General features: G+C 39.8%; 1 protein-coding gene across 1 annotated transcript in view; it reads left to right on the top strand.

The window, feature by feature from the left end:
* ADAMTSL3 (ADAMTS like 3) overlaps window positions 1–22,869 on the top strand; it is a 165,463-nt gene that overhangs the window by 65,982 nt on the left and 76,612 nt on the right. Inside the window, exons 3-5 of the mRNA XM_054272627.1 lie at window positions 5,738–5,865; window positions 8,227–8,272; window positions 15,061–15,297. Coding sequence (XP_054128602.1) covers window positions 5,738–5,865; window positions 8,227–8,272; window positions 15,061–15,297 — 411 coding nt within the window. The remainder of the gene's footprint in view (window positions 1–5,737; window positions 5,866–8,226; window positions 8,273–15,060; window positions 15,298–22,869) is intronic.

Raw genomic sequence — 22,869 nt, 5'->3', positions numbered from 1 at the left:
TAAGTCTAGATTTTCAGCTGCATTGCCAATGATGTAATGCTCCAGTATTTGCAGGATGTGCTTACCAGGGTTTTTAAAAGGGTTTCTCTCTTTTCTAGATGTTTTCTGTCAAAATAGTAATTTATGGAATATCATCCAAGAAAATAAACCAGTTTGCTGTTGTTCAGAGAGGCCAGAGGCAAGTGCTTCTCTTGTCAAGTCAGCAATAGGATGAAAGGGACTCTGATGTAGGTCACCAAATCTGTCAATAAAATAGAGTAAAATAGAATTAGTGTAATTCTATTTGGAGTTTGGAACTTGGAGTTTTTGTAAACCCATCTGAACAATGTAATTAACTCAGAAATTGAAAAATGGCAATTTTAATTATGCTTTAAGTACTTCAATACTGATTCCTTTTGGCAGGAACATGTAGGTGCTGTCCTTAGCAGCAGAAAGGGCTGTAGGTCTCAGGTATTATAGTGCAGTTGCTTTCTGCTTGGGCTGGTTAGGGAGGGATCCACAGCTTCTTCTCCATGCCCACAAATTCCGTGTTCCCTGTTACTGCTCACAAAGAAGGAAGGAGGGGATACAGACTCCTTTCAGTGCCAAAAGCCTCAACTAGCTCATAGGTGCCAAACAGCCGAGCAACATTTCATCCCTTCCTGGATGCCAAAAGCCTCAAGTATCCCTGCTCCACCTGCCAAAACCTCCAGCTCTGTCCTGACAACTCCTGCAGAGCAGGCCTGCGCTGTCAATGTGAAATTTTGCAACACTCTGACAACGGAAAAAATCTGGATGCAGTATAGCTCTGAAAACCACGCTGAGATTCGCCTTCAGTTTAGTATGAAAATGAATTATGCTGTAAATATTTCCTGTGTGTGACACTTGTGCATGCTTTATTCTCCAAAATTTTAATTTATTCAGAACTTCTGTAGAATGAAAATAAGTTGCAGAATTCAGCACTGAGAGGTCTAAAGTCCATCTGAGCCCCCAGATGTGTTTTTTCTTGCAGCTCAATAAGTCCATCACTTGCCTTTTGGCTGATTCCTTGCTGGTGATTCACCTTGTTGCTGAGCTTTACCAGCTTGTGTTTCTGAAATGCTCTGGTTATTATGGGGCACAGGTTCCATTTTGCAGTGAGTTTGCAGGGCTGAGGCCAAGTGCAAGGAACAGGTAATGTAACAATTTAAATGTTAACAATGTTAACAATTTAAAAACTAAATTCTAAACATCTGCTTAAAATAGCTGCATTTACTCCCAGGTGTTTTTTATCAATTTGAAATAATGATGCATTGTTTTTTCTCCAGGATTTAAAAATTCCAGATAGGTTCTTTTTAACATACCAAGTAATACATAATTTACTTTGGTACATAGAAGTAAAATATTTATTAAACTCAATGACATATACAGTGCACAATTAGGTAATATATAATGCACTCAGCAACCATAGAATTATACCAGGAAATGTCTTGAAACCTGTTGTAAGGAAACAAGAGGAGTTTTTAAGCTAAAACCAGGCAAGGCAAGATCTTTTATTAATAATTCTTATTTGTCTGGAAATATGTTTTTACTGTTCTATTTAGTCACTGCCACAAGTGAAATGGTTTTTCCCAGATCTGTAATCTGCATTCTGAACCTCACTTAGAATACAAAACAGAGGTGTAAATTATTTTAGTATGTGACCTTAGCAGAGAAAGAGATTTCTAGTGTAGCTTGTTTCAAAGCTCTAGACATAACAGCCAGAGTTAAAGTGAAGGATCCAGTTCTGAGGGTGAATAGCACATGCAGTGATTATTGCAGGTAAATGCTCGTTCTTTCCTGCTCACGGGTACAGTCATCACTGCAATTTGATACCTCTCCCACCAAGTGTGGTGTCTGGAAACAGCAATCTGGGAAATGCATCACAGGGCTGCTCAGGCACGGTGTGCTCCCTTCAGTGCCATAACTCCTTGTGCTACCTCTCTTTGGAGCTGCTGCAGGTATGAGGAGAAGCAAATGGCACAGAGCAGTGCTGCACATGAAGATTAGTGAAGAGCAAAATCACCTCGTGCTGTGGAGCACTCAGAAAGTCAGGACAGTGTTAATGATATTGATGGGTTGTGAGAGTGGGAAGAAGCAATGAAAAGAAAATGCTTCATCTCCTTTCAAAACACCATCAAGGATGAAATTCACTCCTGGGAGAAGGGCCAGCACTGAGCTTTGGGTATTGCTTAATTTAGGCCCTCAGTGGTACAGAAGTGGTGTTTATACTCTTCAACAGGTTCCTTCCCTTGGATGAGTTTGATCTGAAGAACCCAAATTCTGCATTTAATTATAAGAAATGCGTTATTAAATAGCAATATGCTATAACTGTGGCAGTGTAACTCCTTTTGGTGGTTTTTTTTTAGAATTCAGCAAGCCTTAGTGAATTAATACAAATCAGTTTAGTAAGCAGCTGTGAGAAAAACAAAAGCACAGCCACCCAGAGAGCTGCAGTGACATTGGCATAATTGCAGGTGTGCTGGTAAATATTCCTCCATCTCTAAGGCCTTACTTGAATTGGCAAAGACTTACTTTCTGGGCCACATCACTTTAACCTGTTTGAATTTCTGTGTATCCATCCAGCCCCAGGGGTGCTCTGTGTACCACTGCTACATCTGCTGACCAAAGGTTGCTCTGAATCTCTTCTAGAACCTGACAGAGAAAAATTGTATGCTAAAAACTCTGCAAAAACAAACATTTAAGGTATCAGGGCATTTCTGTTGGGAAGCTGAATCTTTGTTACACTGAATGCTAAACATTTACATATCCAAGCCTTATGTAATAGTTGTCTGAATAATAATAAAACAGCATAAACTGACCTTGGTTCTCTGGCACCACTTCTCCTTTGAAGTCTGCATGACCAAATTCAAGACAATTATGTCATCCTGCATAACAGCCAAACAAAAGTTTGGCCAAATAATCTTTTTTTTCTTCATCTGAAAGCGCTGTGTTTGATTTCTGTGATGTGTGTGTCAACGTAGCTGTTGTTATTTACTGGGTGCTACAAGTGACAGTAAAAATCCCCTTGTTTTGGAGCAGTGATCAGCCCTGTTAACATCTGGATTTCATTTATTTTACCTCAGTGCCCTTGTTCTGGGTTACTTTGGGTTGTAGGTTGCAAGGGGAGCATGGCCTGAGAACTCACGCACACCAATTATTTGCAGAACAAGGAGATACAGTGTGTGCCCATATGTGACAGAAACAAAAAGAGAGCCCTGGACAGAAGAAGGGGAAACTGGCACTCACACTTTCCCCTCTGTTCAAATCTGCCAGTGCCACACTCCAGTAAAATTCTCTGTGGGCAGCACTGTCTCTGTCACGTTGTCAGCACAGAGCTCAGATTGCACATCACTGGCCCTCAGACCTCGAGGAAGCCTTGGCAAATTGTCATATCAGTCTTGGAGGCTCTGTCTTTGTCACCAAGTGCTTCTAAAACTCAAAGGTTTATTTTCCCTTACCCCCTGATTCAAGTAATCATTATCCAGGTTCATGTTTAGTGGTGTGACTTTTTTGCTTTCGAAGTGAGTTAGATTGGGATGAAATATTTTGAGTCTACCTTTATCATATACACTGGATTTCTGCAGAAACTTTGTAAAGGTTCTTAGCTGTTGTTCTGACTGAATGTTTGCGTCTAATCCTGTGTTCACAACTCTTCCAGTGATGTGTTTTCCCATCCAGCTCTAGGTAAAGAGCACCAAACAATCTAGGTTGTGTTTATAGCTGGTTTAAGTTATTTTGTCTGGATTCACTACAGCACTTGTGGCATGATCATGTAACATCATGGGTGCGCATGTGCATGTCCATGCACACTTTTAGGTTTGTGCTGGTACACAAACACTTCCACAATGAACATGGAAAATATACGTGTTGTGCTTTGTCTGTTGCAAAATTAAGGCACTCAAGGCAAAACTATTCTAATATGGTTCAATTCTTCACTGCTGAACCATGTTAGAATTATGACTGAAGACAATAAAGACATGAAAAACTGAAGTCAAGCAAGCTGGGAATGCAGTCCTGACGTACAATAATATCCTTCCGTGTCCAATTGCAATTAGTTCTCAGTTTAATTCCTAAATGAGTTTCCAAGGCTTTGTTGGTGTAAATCATGATGTTGGTGATCTTTTCTTTATTTTACTTCAATTTAGTACCATGGTGAAGACAAATGTAATGTGTAGAGTTTATGAAACCAGACAGCTAGTAAATCAATATTATTTTGGTAGTAAATTACTAAGTCAGGGCAAGCTGCTTTTAACTCTTTCCCATGGGACAAATAGCTTGAACTAGCTGGAGCTTAAATCAACACTGTGGGCACTGAATTAGTCAATGATTCTAAAGAAGGCTTTGTTGGCATAAAGTTCTGCTTTGATCGCCATAGTATTTACAGCTTTTTAATTAGATACAGTTCAGAACAATGGCTTTTATCAAAGCAGTTTGGGAAGTGAACAACTGGACTTTGTTTAGAGCTTTGGATGACATTCTGTCTGTTAATATCATGTGGCTGGTTTTAATACAATGATGAAGTTAGGATTATTTTAGGCATTGCCACTGCTATATCAAAAGAAACTAGCAATTCTAAAAAAGAGTGGCATGTGTTGCTTTTTTAATATCACAAGTTTAGCCATTCCTCAACATGCTAAAACCCAATCATTTGCTTTGGGCTTGCAGAGAACAAACTAATTTTGCACCTATAAATTTGAAAGAAGTGACCTTCTTGTTCATCTTGATTTATTTTCGTGTGCCGAGTGACTTGTTGGGAAGTGCTGAGCTTTTTTGGTCAAGACTGAAGGCAGTTGGTTCCATTTTCAGTCCCAGACATTTCAGACTTGGCTTCTGATATAAAGAAAACCCAACATCAGTGTGAAAATTCCTCAGGGATCTTGGCAGAGCTGGGCTCTATCGTTTTTGGAAGGGTAGATTGGCCAAAGAGTGCTTTTAAAGCTTTACGGTAAACAATTGTAAAATTTGTAAATTTTTAAGAGCAAGAAAGTTAAAAAGCCACTGATTTTCGACCAAACTCTGCAATTCAGTGTTCAAATAGAGATGCTTTTCCTCTAATAAGCAATTTGCCTTTTTTTTTTTTTTTTTACAAGTTGAGCATTGAAGTCAATGAGAATAAAAATTTGGCTGGAAATAGTTGTTTTCTTAAAGCTTGAATTAAATTGTCATGTTCTCTCAGTGGTGATTCTTTTGGGGCAGAGTAAATATTGGTCAATATTCTCTCCCACCTAAGAAAAATTACTCACTGCCTCACTCTTATGCGCAATCTGACTTTCATAATGATGCCAAAAGCCATTACTTTATGTTAGTGGTATTTTTACGTGCAAACTGTCACTGTGATGGTTTGAGAAATTAGTGTTTTAATCTTAAACTGGGTGTAATATAGGATTCTAAAAATCTTAGTTCCATTGTAACAGGCCCATCATGTGTTTGAACATGATGCCTTTTTGTGTGCTTGAGACTGTTTGGTTCCTACACAGCAAATTGGGCATAGAGGAGTTGGGAACTGCAGCATGTTTGGGCACAGCAGAGCTTTGGCAGGAGACAACACATCATCTACACAGGATCTTCAAAGGCTCTGCTTTTCCCCCATATAATTATTATGCATTAAAGTAGTAAATTTGAAATATGGTAAATAAGCAGCAAAATAACATAATTGGTACTTTTAATGCCAAGGAGTAAAACATACTCAAAACATTTTTTTTTTTCCTCCTTTCCATCTTCTTTTCTTTTCCTTCAGAACTCCAGAACCACCCGCTCAGATGAAGATAAGGATGATTCCTGGGATGCCTGGGGGGCCTGGAGTGATTGCTCACGGACCTGTGGAGGGGGAGCCTCCTACTCTCTGAGGAGATGCTTAAACGGCAGGTGAGCCACATGCTGGTGTGTGGGGGCTCTTCGGCAGCTCTGGCATATTTCCAATCCTCTTCTGGTTGCTTCTGTTTCTGGTACTAAGTGCTGTGTAAGATAGATCAAGTGTTATAAAATACTGCCTTTATACATGTTTGTAATAGACAAATAATAACTTAGGCTTTAACTCTGACCTTTAATGTGTTATGAGATGTAATTGTGGAATGGCAGGAATTATTTATTTGGTATGGTCAGATAGAGAGGGGAGTCCCTTTCACTGTAATCAGATAAAAAGGTGAGTTACCTGTGTACAACTTAGCCTGCACTTGGACATGATTTGCCATAATGTGCTGCTCAAATGGATCTGTCAAATGCTGCTCTGTTAGGGAAGGAAGGGCAGCAGGCCATAGTCTCAAATTGCACCAAGGGAGATTCAGGTCAGATGTTAGCAGGAATTTCTTCTCAGAAAGGTGGTTAGGCACTGGAATGGGCCCTCCAGGAAGGCAGTGCAGTCACTGTCCCTGGAAGTGTTTAAGGACACTCAGTGCCATGGCCCAAAGTGACAAAGTGGCGTTGGGTCACACGCTGGGCTCAATGATCCCAGAGACCTTTTCCAACCAAATTGATTCTCTGGTTCTTCCCTGCCTGCTCCCTGGCAGTTCCTGGTAGCTGCATGCTTTCATGTACAAGCCTTAGTGTGACTTGAAGAGAAGAACAGAGGCAGTGGAAGCCTTTTACCCCAGTGGTAAAACTGGACTAATGTAGGACTTTTTGGTACAATCCTTAAACTAGGAGTAATGCACTAGGCCTGTAGTCAGGCAAGAAAAGATCCCAGCCAGCTTTGAGGCATCTGTGCTGGCATCCATAATTGACTGTTTCACTTGAATTATTCTTAAACATTTTTAAAACTGATGATTTTGTTTACATTTTTTTATTTAGTTGAATGCAGCATCAGCCAGGAAGTCACTTTTTCTTAAAGGAGGCTTGGTGTGTGATGTGCTACTTAAGGGCAAACTGTATGAAATACAGAGCTAAAGGTGATTGATTAAAGCACTGCCTGTTTCTTGTAGTAAAAAATTGCTACAAAGATCTTGGAGAAAAGTAATAGCTCCAGCAAGAAGCCTTGATACTCTACCAATGTGTTAGGGACTGTGAAACAAGCTCAATAAATTGTAGCAGTATAAATTCCACTGTGGTTTTATTAATATTTTTAATGTGTTCCCCTGTGAAAAACATGTGTTTTCCATACCTTGACAAATGCATAGTTTAAAAGGTTTTTTCTATGTTTGATTTTTTTAGCAATGTCCGGGAAATGTACAACTGTGAAACAAAGTTTTCACATTTGTGTGTATCATAAACATTTTTAATTTGCATGTTGTGATGCATTAAGTCTTGCAAAAGATTGGAAATCTGAGACTTGAAATACCTTGAGCTTTAACAGTTGTACCTTCAGCTGAGTTGAGCTCTTTCTTCAAGCATCCATTTTTTTTCCTTTTCAGTCTATTTTTCAGTCTCTCTCAGACATTATTAAAAAAAAAAAGTTATTTTCATGCAAGAAGAAGAAAATTTAATCAAAGATAGGCAAATTATCATTTATATGTTCCCAGATTCTTTAATGTAAGGCACATCTTTTTGGTATGAAGGAATTATTCCAAAACACTGTTCCTGATTTTAGAGAAATCAGGAAATCAGGAACAGTCATTTATCCAGTCATTTGAAATATGTTTTAAGTTCTTTCAAAATTTTGATATTGCCATTTATAACATAGAAGAATATCTTACACCGTGCAAAAGTGCTGGTTTGGTAGTGAGAATTTTGGCAGAGTGTATCTTTAAAAAAGAGTGTGAAACCCAACCTCCCCAGATTTATGAGACCACAATAAATAACCATGACTCTATTACATGCCTTTTATTTCAGCTACTAACAACAGACTGAGGGTCTGAATTGCCTGGATGTCAGGATTCACAAGCTTTGGGCACATTTGCATGCAGTCCATGAAAATTCTGTTTAATTTAAAATTATGAATCAGATATTCTGATCTTCTCCTCTAGGTCACATCACGTTTGTTAGAAATAACTTGGTTGCAATCAGCATAGAGCAGGCTTAGAGATGTCTTTTCCACAAAATAAATGTGGTTTTCATAAGGTTTGCAGTAAATGGGGCTTATAGGTAAAGTCACACGTTCTTTGCTGAGGACAGACAGCAGTGTAAAGCTGAATACCCAGATCCCCTCTGTATTTAAACCTTATATTTTGAGTCCAGATTATGGTAGGGCAGTAGCAATAAAAGCCTAATTTTCGAGAATAACTAGCTGTAAAACAGGCAAGGTTGTGTTTTGCTATTATACAGTGTAACCATTTTTACTCTTTTTTTTTTTAGGAACTGTGAAGGTCGGAATATTCGATACAAAACCTGCAGTAGTAATGTGAGTCTGGCCTTTAATCCTGTTTTACTCATTCAAAAAAATGTGTTAAAGTTTAAGAAATGCTGCTTCTCATTTAAAACCTTATGGTGCATAATTTTCTTTCCATCATTATTACAATTTTTAAACATTTCAGTCTGCATGACACCATGAGGTCTCAAATTTAGACTTCCCAAACGGACATTTTCCTTTTGAAATTATAGTGCCAATTGTGATTCAGAATGTTTTATATCACTTATTAGGAGAGTTACACATTTTGGAGGATTAAAAGATCAATTCTTGTCTTTAACTAGCAAGTGATTTTCCTGGGGGTGCTGTCTTGTAGATGAAGCATTAAACTGAGCTTGGGATCATTTGTGATCATTAGTGATGTGGTGACTCTCCTCATGTGAACAAAGAGTGCCTGGTCCCTTTCAGATCTTAAATAGGATAATTACTCCTTATATTCCCTCTGTTTGCCTAAACCCAGATCTTTATATGTCTGTGTGCAAGAATATGCACATTTAGGTGCACTGGCACAGACAATGCCCATGAGTGAGTGTGGAGCTGGAGGTTTGACCATGCAGTTGCTGTTGCTGTGATGCAACCACATTTCATTTTTATGGACGCGTTTTATGAAAACCATTCACGTACAGCAAACCTCATGACTCGTGTTCCACTGACTTGCAGTTGTCCTTTGTGCTGTTTAAACAACTGCTGCCCTTCAGGGGAGCAGCTCAGCAGGACTTTGTGGTAGCACAGGTCTGCACAAGGTGTGTGCAAACACAGTCATGCAGGGTGGGTTATGGTCTGCACTCACCCTTGCTTGGCTTGTCTCACAGTACAGTGTGACAGCCACATGTGCTATTCCAGGAAAGACAGCAGGCAGATAAATAATTAATAATAATACTAAAAGGTGAGGCCTGAATTTCCTTTGTGTTGAATTGTGCCCAAAGGTGTGTAAGCTCAAGTGGTGCTCAGTCATTGCCAATCCCATAATTGTTGCCAGCAGCTGTGGAGTGGGACACGTTCTCCTTAAGAGGCCTGACACTGGAGGTTGCCCAGTAAATATTGAATCAGTGCATCTCCTAGGAGAACTGCCCATTTGCTGCTTTTCAGCTTGCCACACCTACAGAGTCTGCTGTGCCAGTTGGCTCCTGCCCTCCTTGAGGACAAGGCTTGCTCACACCTTGAGTAGCTCTGCACTCCACTGCTCAGTGCTGGATGGATTTCCCACCACAGGAGCCGAAGTTCCTGCTGGCAGAAGCAAGTGGAAGTGATAAAAGAACCAGTCCCAGTGCACGCAGAAATCAGATTCTGGAGACAAACCCTGCCCCGTGCCCTTTCAGAAGAAGAGGCCCAGCAGCTTGGTGCACGAGCTCATACATAAAAATGCTCCCTGCAAAAATACCCTGATATTTAAAATCTGTGTGATAACTCGGTAACTTGCAGCTGGTCAGGATGTAAGCAATGAACAAAATTATACTTATCCACTGCCAATCCAAATGTCTGTTTGTGTGCAGTGTACACAGAAACACCTCTGAGTGCTGGATGCCCTGCACTGCAGCCTCCTGCAGGAGCACAGGGAGGTCACCCCAGTGCCCCTTGTCCCTCACCACCAGGCCTGGGGAACTGCCCAGGGAGGGTGGTGAGGTCAGTTTGGGCATGTTTATTGCTCTCATGCTCAGGTCTATTTCTTAGGTTATCTGTTGTATTTTAGTAAAGCTGTGGACACTGTTCATTTTAAGATTTATGCAGTAGAAATCTAATGGAAGTGGCGGCGCTTTATGCTTCATCATAGAGAAAATTAAGGTGATTCTCATATCCTCTCTGAACTCCCAGAGAATTTATCTGAAGTCACTGGAGCCTGTTTTTTAACTCTAGGACTTACTTTAAAGCGATAAGTGGCAGGCGCCTTGCATGTGAATCTGTTTGAATTTATGATGATTCGAATGTTAATTTCCAGACAGGAAACTGCCTTTACAGTTCTGCTTTTGGGGCATGTCTGAAAGGGATCAGGTTCCCATTTCAGTTCAGATACAGTCAGAATTTCTCAGGAATGGTTTTTCCTAGATTATGGGTTAGATAATGAAGAACTCCTGAGAAAAATATATTTAATGAGATTTCCACTGTTAATACAGTTGATCTCTGAAATTGGCACGCCTGAATTCAAACCCCATGTTAGATCTGAGTTAACCTTGAAACAGGACCTTGCACCTAATGTAAATCTGAGACTACTAGGCCAGTTTAGTTTCAAATGATATAATTTTCCCAAAAGCATTATTGCTAATCAAGGCTTCTCACTTTAGGAGTGAAACTGTAGTTTGAAAATTAAGAGTTTATACTAGCTTCTTTCCATATTAATAGGTATTACTGGTAACCACATGAGACACTCGGTATAAATACACAGTGTAAAGCTGTCTGCAAATGTAATTTTGCTACATGATACATTACACCACTAGCATCTATATTGGGGAGTGCAAATGAAGCCCAACTTAATATGTGTGTCATTCTAATGAAAAGAACAAGAATCATTTTACCAGAAAATTGGTTTCATGTGGATTTGTAATGGAATAGTAGTAAGTTCATTGAACTCAAGCATAGTTCCAGAATAATATTAGTGATATTTCAATCAAAAAATTAATTCAAGGTCTTAACAACAAAATAATTGCTAAGATTAAGGTGTATGTATAGCCTGCTTATCTTTCTATCATAACTGAGATGCCAGGTGCATGATTTCCTAAAATGGCATGTGTGCTTTCAGCCTTCCATGTAGAGACTTTAGAGAAATAAACTATCCATTGTATGTTGTTCAATGAGATTTTCAGTCTTTCTTGCACCCCTTTTTTAAGTTTCAGTTTCTGTATATAGTGTTACATTCTAATGCTATGATGTGCACTATGTGGAAGTGTTTAAGTTAATCCTTTAGGGTCCTATTCACAGAACAAGTTATTTGGGCCATTTCCCCATAAATTTCACATTCTTGTGTGCCAAAAAGTCTCTTATATTTTTGCCAGAGTGATTCTTCTGCAGTCAGAAAAAACACTACTTTGTAAAAGGTAGCCCCATGTTTAATTCCACTGTAAACTTTTATTATATGCAGATAATGCTTGCACTTGTTCAACACATTTATCTATAACTGTCCCAGCATCCACTTAATTTACGCCATTCAGAAAATCTTGTCTGTACTGTGTCTACTTTAGACTATAATGTTTCACCCTGAGTTACATAGTTTCTCTCTAATCTGTTCATTTATTTAGTTTATATTTAAAATGCTGATGCACCATAAGGCTCCCTTGGTTGGGGTGGTTTCCAGCTCAGGTATCTTGATTCAGCTTAGAAGTGGCCTGAAAATTGTGTAGGAAAAACATGGAACCTGAAGCTAATTTCAGAAAGAAAACAAAACAATGACTTCATCAGTTTTGGCTGGGTTTCAACAAAATGAGATTCAAAGAATAAAACTAGACAAAGGGCTAGACTTTCTTTGGTGTCATCATTTTTACTGGGAATTTTCTTGCCTTCTCTTTTGTGCTTTTTTCAGTAGAGTAATTGTTGGCAAGAGCCACGGGGTCTGATGCAACCTTCATATTTTGTACATGAACATTGCCTACAAAGATAGAGATTTCCCAGGTCAGCTTTGTTTTCAAAGGCTGAGGGTGCTCATTGCCAAAGCTCAAAGATACATTTCATAAGAAGCTAGCTCTTGGATGCAGTAGTTTTTAATTGTGTCACAAAAAAAAGAAAAAGGGAATATGTATATACACATTGTATGTGTGTTTTTAATCTTCATGGTAGTCATGTCTAAAGCATCTTTTTCAGATCTGTCTACTATGTTCATAAGTCATGTCATAAATACATTTCATTCCACTGCAGGGTCTGGGTGTGATTGTTTCTGCCAACATTTTCATGTTCTAGAGCTCATAGCTATGTCCTCAGCTCCTTATGCAGTGTATGAACCTAAAAATGGCCTGGCCTGGTTCAGGGGATTGAGTGTGATAGAAAAGCTATTGCTGAAATTAAGAAATTGCAGAAATCCTGAGATTAGTAGCAAAAAAATTAACAAGTAAGAAAAAATGTGAAATATTGAGAGGGAAGAGAGAATGGTGAAATGAAGTGATGTCTGAAATAGATTAAAACCAGAGACACACAAACAGGATGAGGGCTGGGTCCCCCATATCGTCTGATATTATGACCTTGCCCACTTCCTGAACACGGTTTACCCTTGCCTAGCATTCACATCTTTGCCCTGCCTTTTCCTTACTATTTTTTAAATCCCCTTTCACTTTTCCAAACCACTCTAATGGAATTAAACTGATGTTTACAAGTCCTCTTGTTGTCTTGATTGCATTCATTCTGCGCTTAGTAGTGTTTCTCTTTGAACTCCTTTCTTCACACAAATATTTATTGTTCCCTGGAAGACTGGGATCTGGACTTGGTTGCCATCCAAACTCTGATATAATGCAAATGATAAAAATTTCAGCTCTTTGGTACCCCTCTGTGATGCTCCTTTTATGCTCCTGCTTTTGCACAGAGCTCAAACATAAAGCAGGTGGAGCTGGCATGGGAATGGAGCTGCCAGAATCACTTTGGGCTCTTTGAAGATGCCAAAAGAGAATAGGGAGATGAGGATTCACTTGCTCTGAAGCAGCCAGGAGGGAGTGGAAGGAAGGAGCTGCATTGTGTGGAATCAATGAGAAACATGTAGTAACCATGGGCTTGACATGCTGACTTTGTGGTGTTTGTGTCTTGGCATGGCATCAACAGCCGCTGATAATGGGCTGTAACAGCAGCCTGTCAGAGCTCAGCTGAAGGCCATCACTCTGCTGCTGCACAGATCACTCTTCAATTCTTTGTGATGAAAATGTAGCTGTGCATGGCTGAGTGACTCTGCTCCCAAATACTGCTTCTAACTTTACCTGAATCTAACGTCCAGTTTTTGTTTTTTGATCCTTACTCGCTCCTCTGTTTGCATTGGTGGGAGGGAACCATATGGGATCCATATGAACTCTGAGGTCCTCTCTGCTTTTTAGACTTGCTATTGTGGAAAATGAGAGGTGACAGATAAGTCAGAGCCAAAATTCTGCTCTCATTTACACCAGTGCAAACTTGGGGAATTTCTGGGGAGTGACACTGCAGCAAATATGTGTGGCCTCTCACAGTATTTACTTGATGTTCATAGAAGCTCTCACTGGAGGGATTTTGTAGAGGTAAAATACTCCCTGTGTCTTATTCCATCATTGTATAGTTTCAAAATATATAGCTCAAACTAGCATTATCTCAGATTAAAAATAATACAAAACGTGTTAGTATCATTCCAAATTACTGTCACTGTAAGGTGTAGCATTAGACAGAGCTGAAAAGTTTTGCTGGGAAAGTTCAGTAACTTGCTCAGTGCTCAGCTGCAAAAACTCCATGTGTTGGTCAGTAGATTGAATACTGATTTTTAAAAGGTATTTTATGTAGATTACAACCAATTCAGAGACAGTTCTAGGCTACTGCTTGCCAAGGTGAAAAAAAAAACCCAGACTGAGTGCAATACTGTTGGGGGCATTGGACTGAAATTCAAAGCTTTCTTCTGTATATTTTACTCTCCAGTCCTGTATCATGCACTTGCTATTTTGTCAGCTTTATTCAGGGAAGGTTCAGCTCACTGATAAGGTTGAAGCTGTGCTTGGGATCAGTATTGTTAACTAATACTTACTAATAAGTTCCATGAGTTTGCCTGACACATCACAATCTTTCAGTCTTCCATCCAATGAAAACAAAACTTCACTAAAATCAGCCCCACATCTGGCTTATATGTGCAGTTGGAGTTCTTGGAAGAATATCCTTTCAGTCTGGCATATGGACTCTTTGACACTGGACATACTTTCAGATGAAGTCTGCAGTGAGGAATTGTTTGACACAGTAACTCCTTTGCCAGTACTTTACCAAAGTTATTTTCAAATCAATCAGTATTCATCTCCATTCCTGTCACTATAGTTTAATGCTAACATCATTGTTTGGGTGCAATGCTTTATGTAAAAAAAAATATTTTAGAACATTTTATTTCAAGCATTTCTTGTATTTGGTCTTTCTGCTGTGTATGCTGAGGCACTTTGTGGGAGAAGGTGGGGAACTGTCTCATTAGAACTGGAAATACAGGATCAGTTGTTACCAATCTGAAGTTTATTTTATTCCAAAAATTTAAGTCTTACTGCTTCCATGAGGTGAAGGTGCTTTGTAATTTGATAAAGGACTAAGCACTGAAAGTTCTGGTCTTTTCCCCTATACCTTGTGCTTTTTTCAAGCAGTACCAAACAATTAATTAGACAAAAATTATTTTTTTATTTATATGTAGCTGTAATACCTCTTTTATTACTCTGGCATATGAACAGATGAATGAGCATAGAGGCCTCAGAAATCCTTTAGTGGGAAAAGCTACTGAAAAGAGAAATATCAGACATCACATTGTAGTTACTTGATATATATAGATTCCTTTAGAAACCAATTCTTACAATAGAACCAGACTTTAACTGTACTAATTGGTGTTGTAAAAATTAGCATTTGTGATTATCCTCTCATATCAGTTATGTTGTTATTGCTGGAAATATGCATGATATTCTGTACTTGTACTCCGAGAAATGGATTAAGCAACATAAATTATTTCAATACACACAGTAAAACTTTGTAGTGTGGTGTATTTGTCAAAGCAGATCAGTTCTTGAACCAAGCCTACCTGAAGAGATTCTATGTTATTCATCAGATAACTTTACTGCAATTACAAAGTATTCCCTAGTTATAAGAAAAATATATGTTTTGTTTGTTTTCAGGACTGCCCTTCAGATGTTGGTGACTTTAGAGCACAGCAGTGTTCTGCCTACAACGATGTCAAATACCAGGGACACCTGTACGAGTGGATCCCTGTGTACAATGATCCTACTGCACCTTGTGCCCTGAAATGTCAGGCTCTGGGGAAGAACCTGGTTGTGGAGCTTGCCCCAAAAGTGCTGGATGGCACCCGTTGCAACACTGAGTCCTTGGACATGTGCATCAGTGGAATTTGCCAGGTATGTTTGTAGTGTGAATCTAAATGGGGCCTTTGTTGAGAGGCACTTTGCCCTTCAGTTGGTGCTTTGGGATTGTTTTTCATTCAATTTATCAATTTAGATGTATCTGCAAGTGCTGTTGAATGGATTGTAGATAGCTTAAAAGGAATACACAGAACTTCCTGACTGTCTTAGCCATGGATATTTATCTATCTAGACAAAAGGTCCATAAAATTCATTCACTTTTCTATTTATGCATGTAAAAATTAATGAACCTAGTTATTTTAGCTATACCTTTCCAAAATTTAGTATATCTGTGAGGACATGATGAAATTGCAGAGCCTTCCATTTAATTTTTATTAATTTTCTGAGTCTCATATAATCTCTGTTAAGGAGAAAATGGGACATTTTGTGGGATCCAGACCATAATGGCAGGAGCGAGTATGTAGGTCTGTCTTGTATGGATGAGTGACTGTGTGTTGTGGCTGCATAAACTGATTGTTTGAATCTTTAAATGGCAATATAAACTTCTAGATACATTTATTATTTATTAGTTATGCTATTGACTTTATACAGTTAGTGTAAAAGCAGAGACTTACAATATTTGAGGCTTGCTAGCCTTTCCCATGTCTCACTTACAAAGCAATATTGCAAACCTGTTTTATGAACAGAGCAGTTTATAGAGAATGGACATGTTATTACAATTAGTTTTCTTTCTCTGCAAGTGGCTGTTGCTCTGCTAAATGTCTAAAATGTGTGTGACTCAAAAATGCAGGATATGGCCCAGTGAGAAAAATAGCTCTATTATAGAGGAAAATTTGACACATTTGGCAGAAGACTGGTGCATGGATTATAGCAGCACTAATATATGATCTGGGCCTTGCTGTGGGTTTTATGTGGCTTCTGTGTACGCTGCAGTTCCGATGCCCGTCGTGTCAACACAGGGTGCATCTGCTGCCTCTGGAACACAGGGATTCCTCACAGGGAGACTCCATTTGTCAATGCTGCTTCACACTGGGTCCAGCAGTGTTTGTTACCCTCTATTGGAAATAGGATATTCCTCCAGAAACTCTGGAGGTACAATAATGTATTTACTGGAGGCCAAATAATGTATTTCTTGCGCCATGTTCCTAGTGAGGCTTCCCACCCCAATAAAAGGCTTTTACCCAGGAGGGTTGCCCAGCCTTTTCTGGGAGGTGAATTTACAGCAGCCTTTGCTGCCTCTGCCCATTGCAGCCTGAGTGTCAGGCGGGATCTAAGGCAGCTTTGGCTTTTCAATGGCTTGTGGGGTACCAGTGTCTCCCACAGCAATTTCAAACACCTTCTTCCATCCCTCATACATGGAATAAAATTCTCTTTGCCCAGAGTGGATCCAATTTTGTGAAAAAGAGTTGGGAGGTATATTTAAAAGGGCTGCGTTCAATGTTCCTTCTTAGCATTTTGTAATATTTGTGTGTATGTATGATGTAAAATGCTTGGAAATGTAAATAATCAATTTGTAGAACAAATTAAGTGGTGGAGGAGAAATTAATCATTCCAAAAGCAGGAACTGGAACTCTTACACTGTTGAGGAAAATCAATTTCTTTTCTCTGTCTCCCATGTTTATTTTCTTCATTATTTCTTCCAATTTCACAAAAATATTTTTCAGTGTGAGGTAACATCTTCAGGAAAAAAGCCTGGAACAAACATATTTAGAATGTGTCTTGTGCTGTAACTTACTCATTTTTTAAAATTAATTGCTGATACTCATAAACAATTAATTGTTTGAACTTTATTTTCTGAAAGTCATTGGGTATTCCTGAGGTATTTTTGCACAAATTGAATTTTTTTGCTTTTTTAAGTATATATTTGATAATTTAGTGTTGTATAATTTTATTGAGATTAAAAAAATGCAGTAGATTAAATTATTTTAAATGAAGATGCATTTAAATAACCTTTTCCTGTTTTGGGGGAAGAGTGGAAGGTTTCTTACTTGTGAAAGGGGCTGTGGGAGGTGGGGTCTTTCTCAGAAAACAACACAGAGCTTTGTGCTACTCCCGTTTGAGCAGGAAAAGAAAACAAATTGACGCCTAATCTTTCCCAGAAAAACATGGTTATTTAGTTAACTGCTCTTAAGAGAGACAGCACAGTCGTGATTCTCCTCAATTGTTGCTGCAAGATCTGTCTGGTGGGTTCTGACATGTAATTGGCACAACCAGCACCTTGCTTGGCAAGTGTTTTTACAGCTAACTCATCTAAATGAGCCCATCACTCTGCCGGTGTGGGGATCTTCACTTCTGGGCCTGGGAGCACCAAAGACTTTCTGTAAAGGACACTGGTGCTGGTTTTGATAATTTATTGTCTCGAAGTTGACTCAACTTCCCCTCCGTTATCACTTTTGTCTGTGCTCTGGCTCCTGCTAAGGTGGATGCATCACTAATTCTGCCTCTTGCTCAAGCTCTCACCTTGGCAGCATTTGTATTTACAAAGATGGTGAATTCTTGTTCTCCAGCTTCAGTTCTGATCCTTGCACTTCCCTCATCAAGCAAATCAAGCTAAATAAGCTCTATCAAAGAAAATTGTGAGGTGACAAGGCTGCACTCTGAATAGGAGGTGTGAGGCTTTACAGGAGGTGAAATCTAAAGGTGGTGGAGCAGGGAGAGGTTTATTGGGAAAATTACTAAGATATTTTGGGGTGGCTTGAGGCTTAACTCAGTCAAACCATTTGATCATGTCTTAGTTTGCTACTGCCCTGCTTCTGTTATCAACCCACATATCTGGGCCTGTTGTGTTAAATGGGAACAGGTCAAAACTTCACTGCTAGGATTTTCACACTTCTGATGTTTTTTTTCTAGTCTCTGCATAACTCCCAAAACATTTTTTCATATAATGTGTTCCTGCTGTGCCCATCTGGCTGTGGGTGGAGACATTTAAAAACATCTGCATGTCAGACACATATGTGGGCAACATTTACCCAGTTACTCCTCCTGCTTTGGGGCCCTGCCTCTTCTTGGGTTTTGTTTTTAATTTGTGCAGACCTGCTTTTTTCCTACGAGAATGCAGAATGGGGTGTTACTTGTGCCAGCACCTGAAATGGTTACAGTGATAATTTTCCTAATATGGAGTAATATGTTTGGACAACAAATACACGCATCACCCAAAAAATCTGGAGTCCTGAGGAGCAGCCTGAGTAGTTCTGTCCTAGGCTGTCACAATTAGGTCAAGGATGATGTAAATCCTGCAGTGAACTTTCCATTTAGTGTCAGCAAGTTGTTTGTGTTCCAAAAAAGGCAGACACTACGCTGTGCCTTGTAGCATATGGCATAAATTTAGCTGACATCAGAACACATCCCACATGTCAAGGGGAGCACCATCCACGTCTGCCATGCCAGCTCTCCTCTGTCACATGTCATCCTATGGCGAGTAGGTATCACTCACCACCAAAGCACTCCTATGCTGGATGTAAATATCTGTCAGAGTTTTCATTGAAAACAGTTTCTGTAAGCTCTTGGAAGGCTTTTGCACTTCATTTTTTTTTTAATACGCTTTGTTTGTGTTTTAAACTTAAAATTACAGCAGCTTATTCATTTCTTCTGAACCTTGACTCCTTTTATCCTGAGAGTTGCTTTCTCAAACTGTTTGTTTTGTGTACTTTCTCTTTTGGTTCCTGCAGCTACATTTTTTTTTTGCCTATAAATATGCTTAAGGACTGCCCAAGATGCACAGGAGGTTTGGTTTCAGAAAGGAAAGTTTCCTTTCCATCCTGTGTTACTGCAGACATGTTTCTAACACATGTTGGTCTGAGTAGTTAATTCCTGAATAGCTGTTAAAAAAGCACCCTTTTCCCCCCAAAATTAGTACTTACTCTTGATCTTTTTTAATATTTAAAAATTGGGAAAAAAAAAAAAGGTGTTACCTTTTTCTTCTTTTTAGCCTTTGAGTGATTCATAGGAAGAATGGATTTTGAGGTAGCTCTGTCTCAGGCCAGCTGTTAAACCTGGCATTCTTTCCTGGGCACCACTAATTAGCAAATGCACAGAGTAAAGTGAATTTGGAGCATGAGGGAACCCCTGTGTAGATGCCTGTGCTCTGTCTGTGTGTTGCTGCTCCAGAGCTGGACCCTGCCCAGAAAGACTGGCAGTAACTCAGGGAGATCCAACAAAACTTCCTGGCTCTCAGAGCTCATGTGAAAAACTTCATGTGACTGCACACGTGTGACAGGGGCCATAAATCTGGGAGTGGGGGCTCCAGCTGCGGCTCAGGGAGATGCTGGTGCTCTCCACAAGCCCCACTGGAGGATGGGGCTGAGCTAAGCAGGGGCTGCCACGTCCTGGTGTCCTGTCAGTGTCACCCTCCCAAGCCTCAGGGGCTGGGTTCTCGTCTGTGGAAGCTCTTGGCACTGCCCAGACCATGGAGTCACCCTTCAAGGGCTGCTCCTGCCCCTTTGAATGTCCCTGCTCACCTTGGTGTAGTGGTTTCCTTGTGATGACATTGTTGGCAACTCAGTGTTGGGCTTTTGTAAATAAATAATGACAGAATGTTCTCAGACACTGCAGGTAATAATGGGATACTCTCAGATACTGAAGAGGTTTTTGGGATCACTTGTTTTTCTTTTGCAGTTTCCCCCTTCTGCTAGAAACTGGTGTTTCTTTTCAGGTCTTATCTTATTCTCTCTCCTACTGTTTCTTATGGAGAATGGTCTCCATAGGGATTTCTTACTGTGGAAGTTTATCCTTTCTTGTCAGATGAGTAGTGGGTTTTTTCTGATCTCCAGTGTCTTATCTGTACCTCTTTGGTCATAAGTGATTCACTGCAAATTTTGTTTTGTTTTAGTGAGCTGAGTGCAAATGTGACTTTACTTCCCAGCCTAGCAAGGACCTAAATCAAGTCAGTAGTGATAGCAGAAAAAACTCATTATTTGGGTGCCATCTTGAAGTAGAGCCTTAGTAACCTTCAAATCCCCCAGGGCTAACTTCACCAAGCAAGGCAGATTTGGCTGAACCCAGCCAGAAAAGGAGCAAAGTAATTTGATTTCATATACTGATTTCTTGTTTGAAAGCGTTCTCACAAACAAGAAGCTCACTGGGAGTTTGTGTCCTATCCTCTGGCTGTGTGTATGTGTGTTTTTTTATATGGAGACCATGTGGAAAAGGGTACTTGCTCCTGCTGGGTGGTCCTATAATCTCTCAGCTCCTCTAGCATGTGACAGATCCTGTAGTAAGAGTTAAAGGTTTTGGAAGCACTTTGTTTTATTTGATGGAAGTGGATTTACAGAGTTGTGGAACACTCTTTAGCCTCTTGCCTTCAGATATAAAATGTCAGCAGAAATATGTGGAAAGTCCTTTTAGGAGCCCTTTAGTATGCAGTGAATTTTATGCACTGTATTTTTTTATTTTCTGGGGGCTTTTTTATTGCTTTACATTCTTTTCCTCTGTATGGATGGCTCAGGAATTTGAGCATCGTGGAGCGTCTCCTCGTGCCCATCATTCTGACTTATTTTGCACCTCCATTCTGAGGTTTGCATTTTGAGACACTTTGCCTTTGCTGCCTGATTTCTTACCTGTGAGGAACTGAAAATCCTCAATCAGAGGAAGTTTTCCCCCTCCCAGCACGGCTGCTGCCCATTCACCTGGGCAGCTGGGATGCAGCTTCATGGGCTGGGGAGTTCCCTGATGTCCTGAGCCTGGAGGGGCTTTATTCTGTTAATTAGCACATGCTGAAGCCTGTGTCAGCCTGTCTGGGCTGCTACTGTCCTGGGCTGGTTTGATTCCAGAGATGTGGGAACCCGTGCCACAATCAGGCCTTTGTTAGCTCAGACATAACTGAAGAGTTGTGGGACAGGACCATGGGAGAAGAAAATCATGGCTCAGATAAAGCCATCAGACTTTAGACCAAGATAAGTCCTCAGTGAGGATAAACTTGGGCTTGACAGCCCTGCTTGAAAGCTAAGATTCCACACTACTTTTAAAGTAAATTAAAAAAAAAAAAAAGAAGTTGCTTAATTGGAGGGATGTTCTGGTATCTCTCCCTCTGCTTGTCAGAATCAATTACTTGTGGATGATGAGCATGGGAAAGAGACAGTGGGAGCTTTTTTCTTTATGTGCTCTCTGGGGACATATTTTATCTGTGTAGGAATAAAGTGCAGGCTGAAGCTATCATGCAGTGAAGGATGAGAGCAGAGATTGCAAAGTCCATGAATAAACGGGCTTTGAATGACAGCAAGGTTTTACAGCAGGGCAAAGAGACGTGGAAAATATTGACCAAGGGAGAGCAGGATTTTCACATGACAGTTTTTAAATTCGTTTTTATTACAATGAATTCCCATAGCCATATTTAAAATTAGTTATTTGTTGTGTGCATGCAGTCAGTTCTGACATCTGCCTGTGCTGGATTCTGTGCTCAGACAAGTAGAGCAGGGGAAGATGCAGCAAATATCTGACATTGATGCAATGAGATCTGTGTACTGTCATAGCACATGCAACTGTGCCATGAAACACAACCTGTATTTCTCTGAGTTTTGGATTTTGTGAGTGTCTATATCTCTGGAAATAGAAATCTCTTTTCTCTGAGCAATACCCAAAGGACTTTAATTTTCCCTATTGAGTGATTCTAATAAACTGAAATAGAGATTTGTCTTTTTGAGCATGTAAGGGTTTTTCACTGTTTTCTTCCTTTACTAGTAAATACTGAAATAAAACATCATTTCTTAGTCAAGTCAAAAACTTGGAGAAGGCATTTTTGTCAAAAGTAATTTGGAGGTTATCTTGTATTTTGAACAATGCTGTTAACCTTTAGAAGTATGTAATGTTCTTCTATTTTTATCTTAGTTCTCATCTCTTGTAAGCCTGAAATAAATAATTTGCTTTCAAGAAGTCCAAATACTGCTATCCTGGTGGCTGGGCAGTCAGATCACTAAGTTGGATATGCTTGGTTTAATAGTTTATTTTCACACTATATTTTGCAAGTCCTGACAAATTTTAAAGGCAGTGAAAGGCACTTGCACCTGGGACACAAAGCCTTTGCCACCCTTCAGATCTGCTGCTGGCCAGTTTTAAAATAAGAACCACTGGGCAACATGTACTGAGATAATTACAGACAGTTCAGCCCTTGAAGGGAAGGATCTCCTGTGCAGCAGTTCTATCACATTCTTGTGAGAAGTACAATTATTGTCTCCAGTTGTGCATTCTGCAGTGCAGTTCCGTGCTCAGCAGAAGCACAGCAGCTCTTTGGCATTTTAAGCACATTGGGTACTTCCCCATAAATGATTTGCTGGGTTTTCTGCTTCAGCTGATTTTCAGTGAATGCCATCTCTATGTTGTAGCTGAAATTCCAATTGCAGATTGTTCCTGGAGTACACATTCTGTGCATCCTTTGGAAGAGCCAGGCCCCTGGCAGCACGTGAATAGAAATGTACCCAGAGTAGCCTTCACCTGGGTTTTCCTGACACCTGAGGCGTTTGCTCAGCAGCTGTAGAGGGGTGGTAATTATGTCGTATTGAGATATAGTTGAATTGATTTTCTGTTTTCATACTGTTAAATCAAATCCCATTAATAAAGGGTATTACTCCCTGACACCGAGCTGCCAGTCCCTCAAGCAAACACAGAACACTGCAA

The sequence above is a fragment of the Melozone crissalis genome, unplaced genomic scaffold (genome assembly GCF_028551555.1).
Source record: "Melozone crissalis strain CALT ecotype California unplaced genomic scaffold, PUWL_Pcris_2 ptg000014l_1, whole genome shotgun sequence".
NCBI classification, from domain to species: domain Eukaryota; kingdom Metazoa; phylum Chordata; class Aves; order Passeriformes; family Passerellidae; genus Melozone; species Melozone crissalis.
Note: the sequence above shows the minus strand (reverse complement) of the source record. Positions and strands in the feature narration are given on the sequence as shown.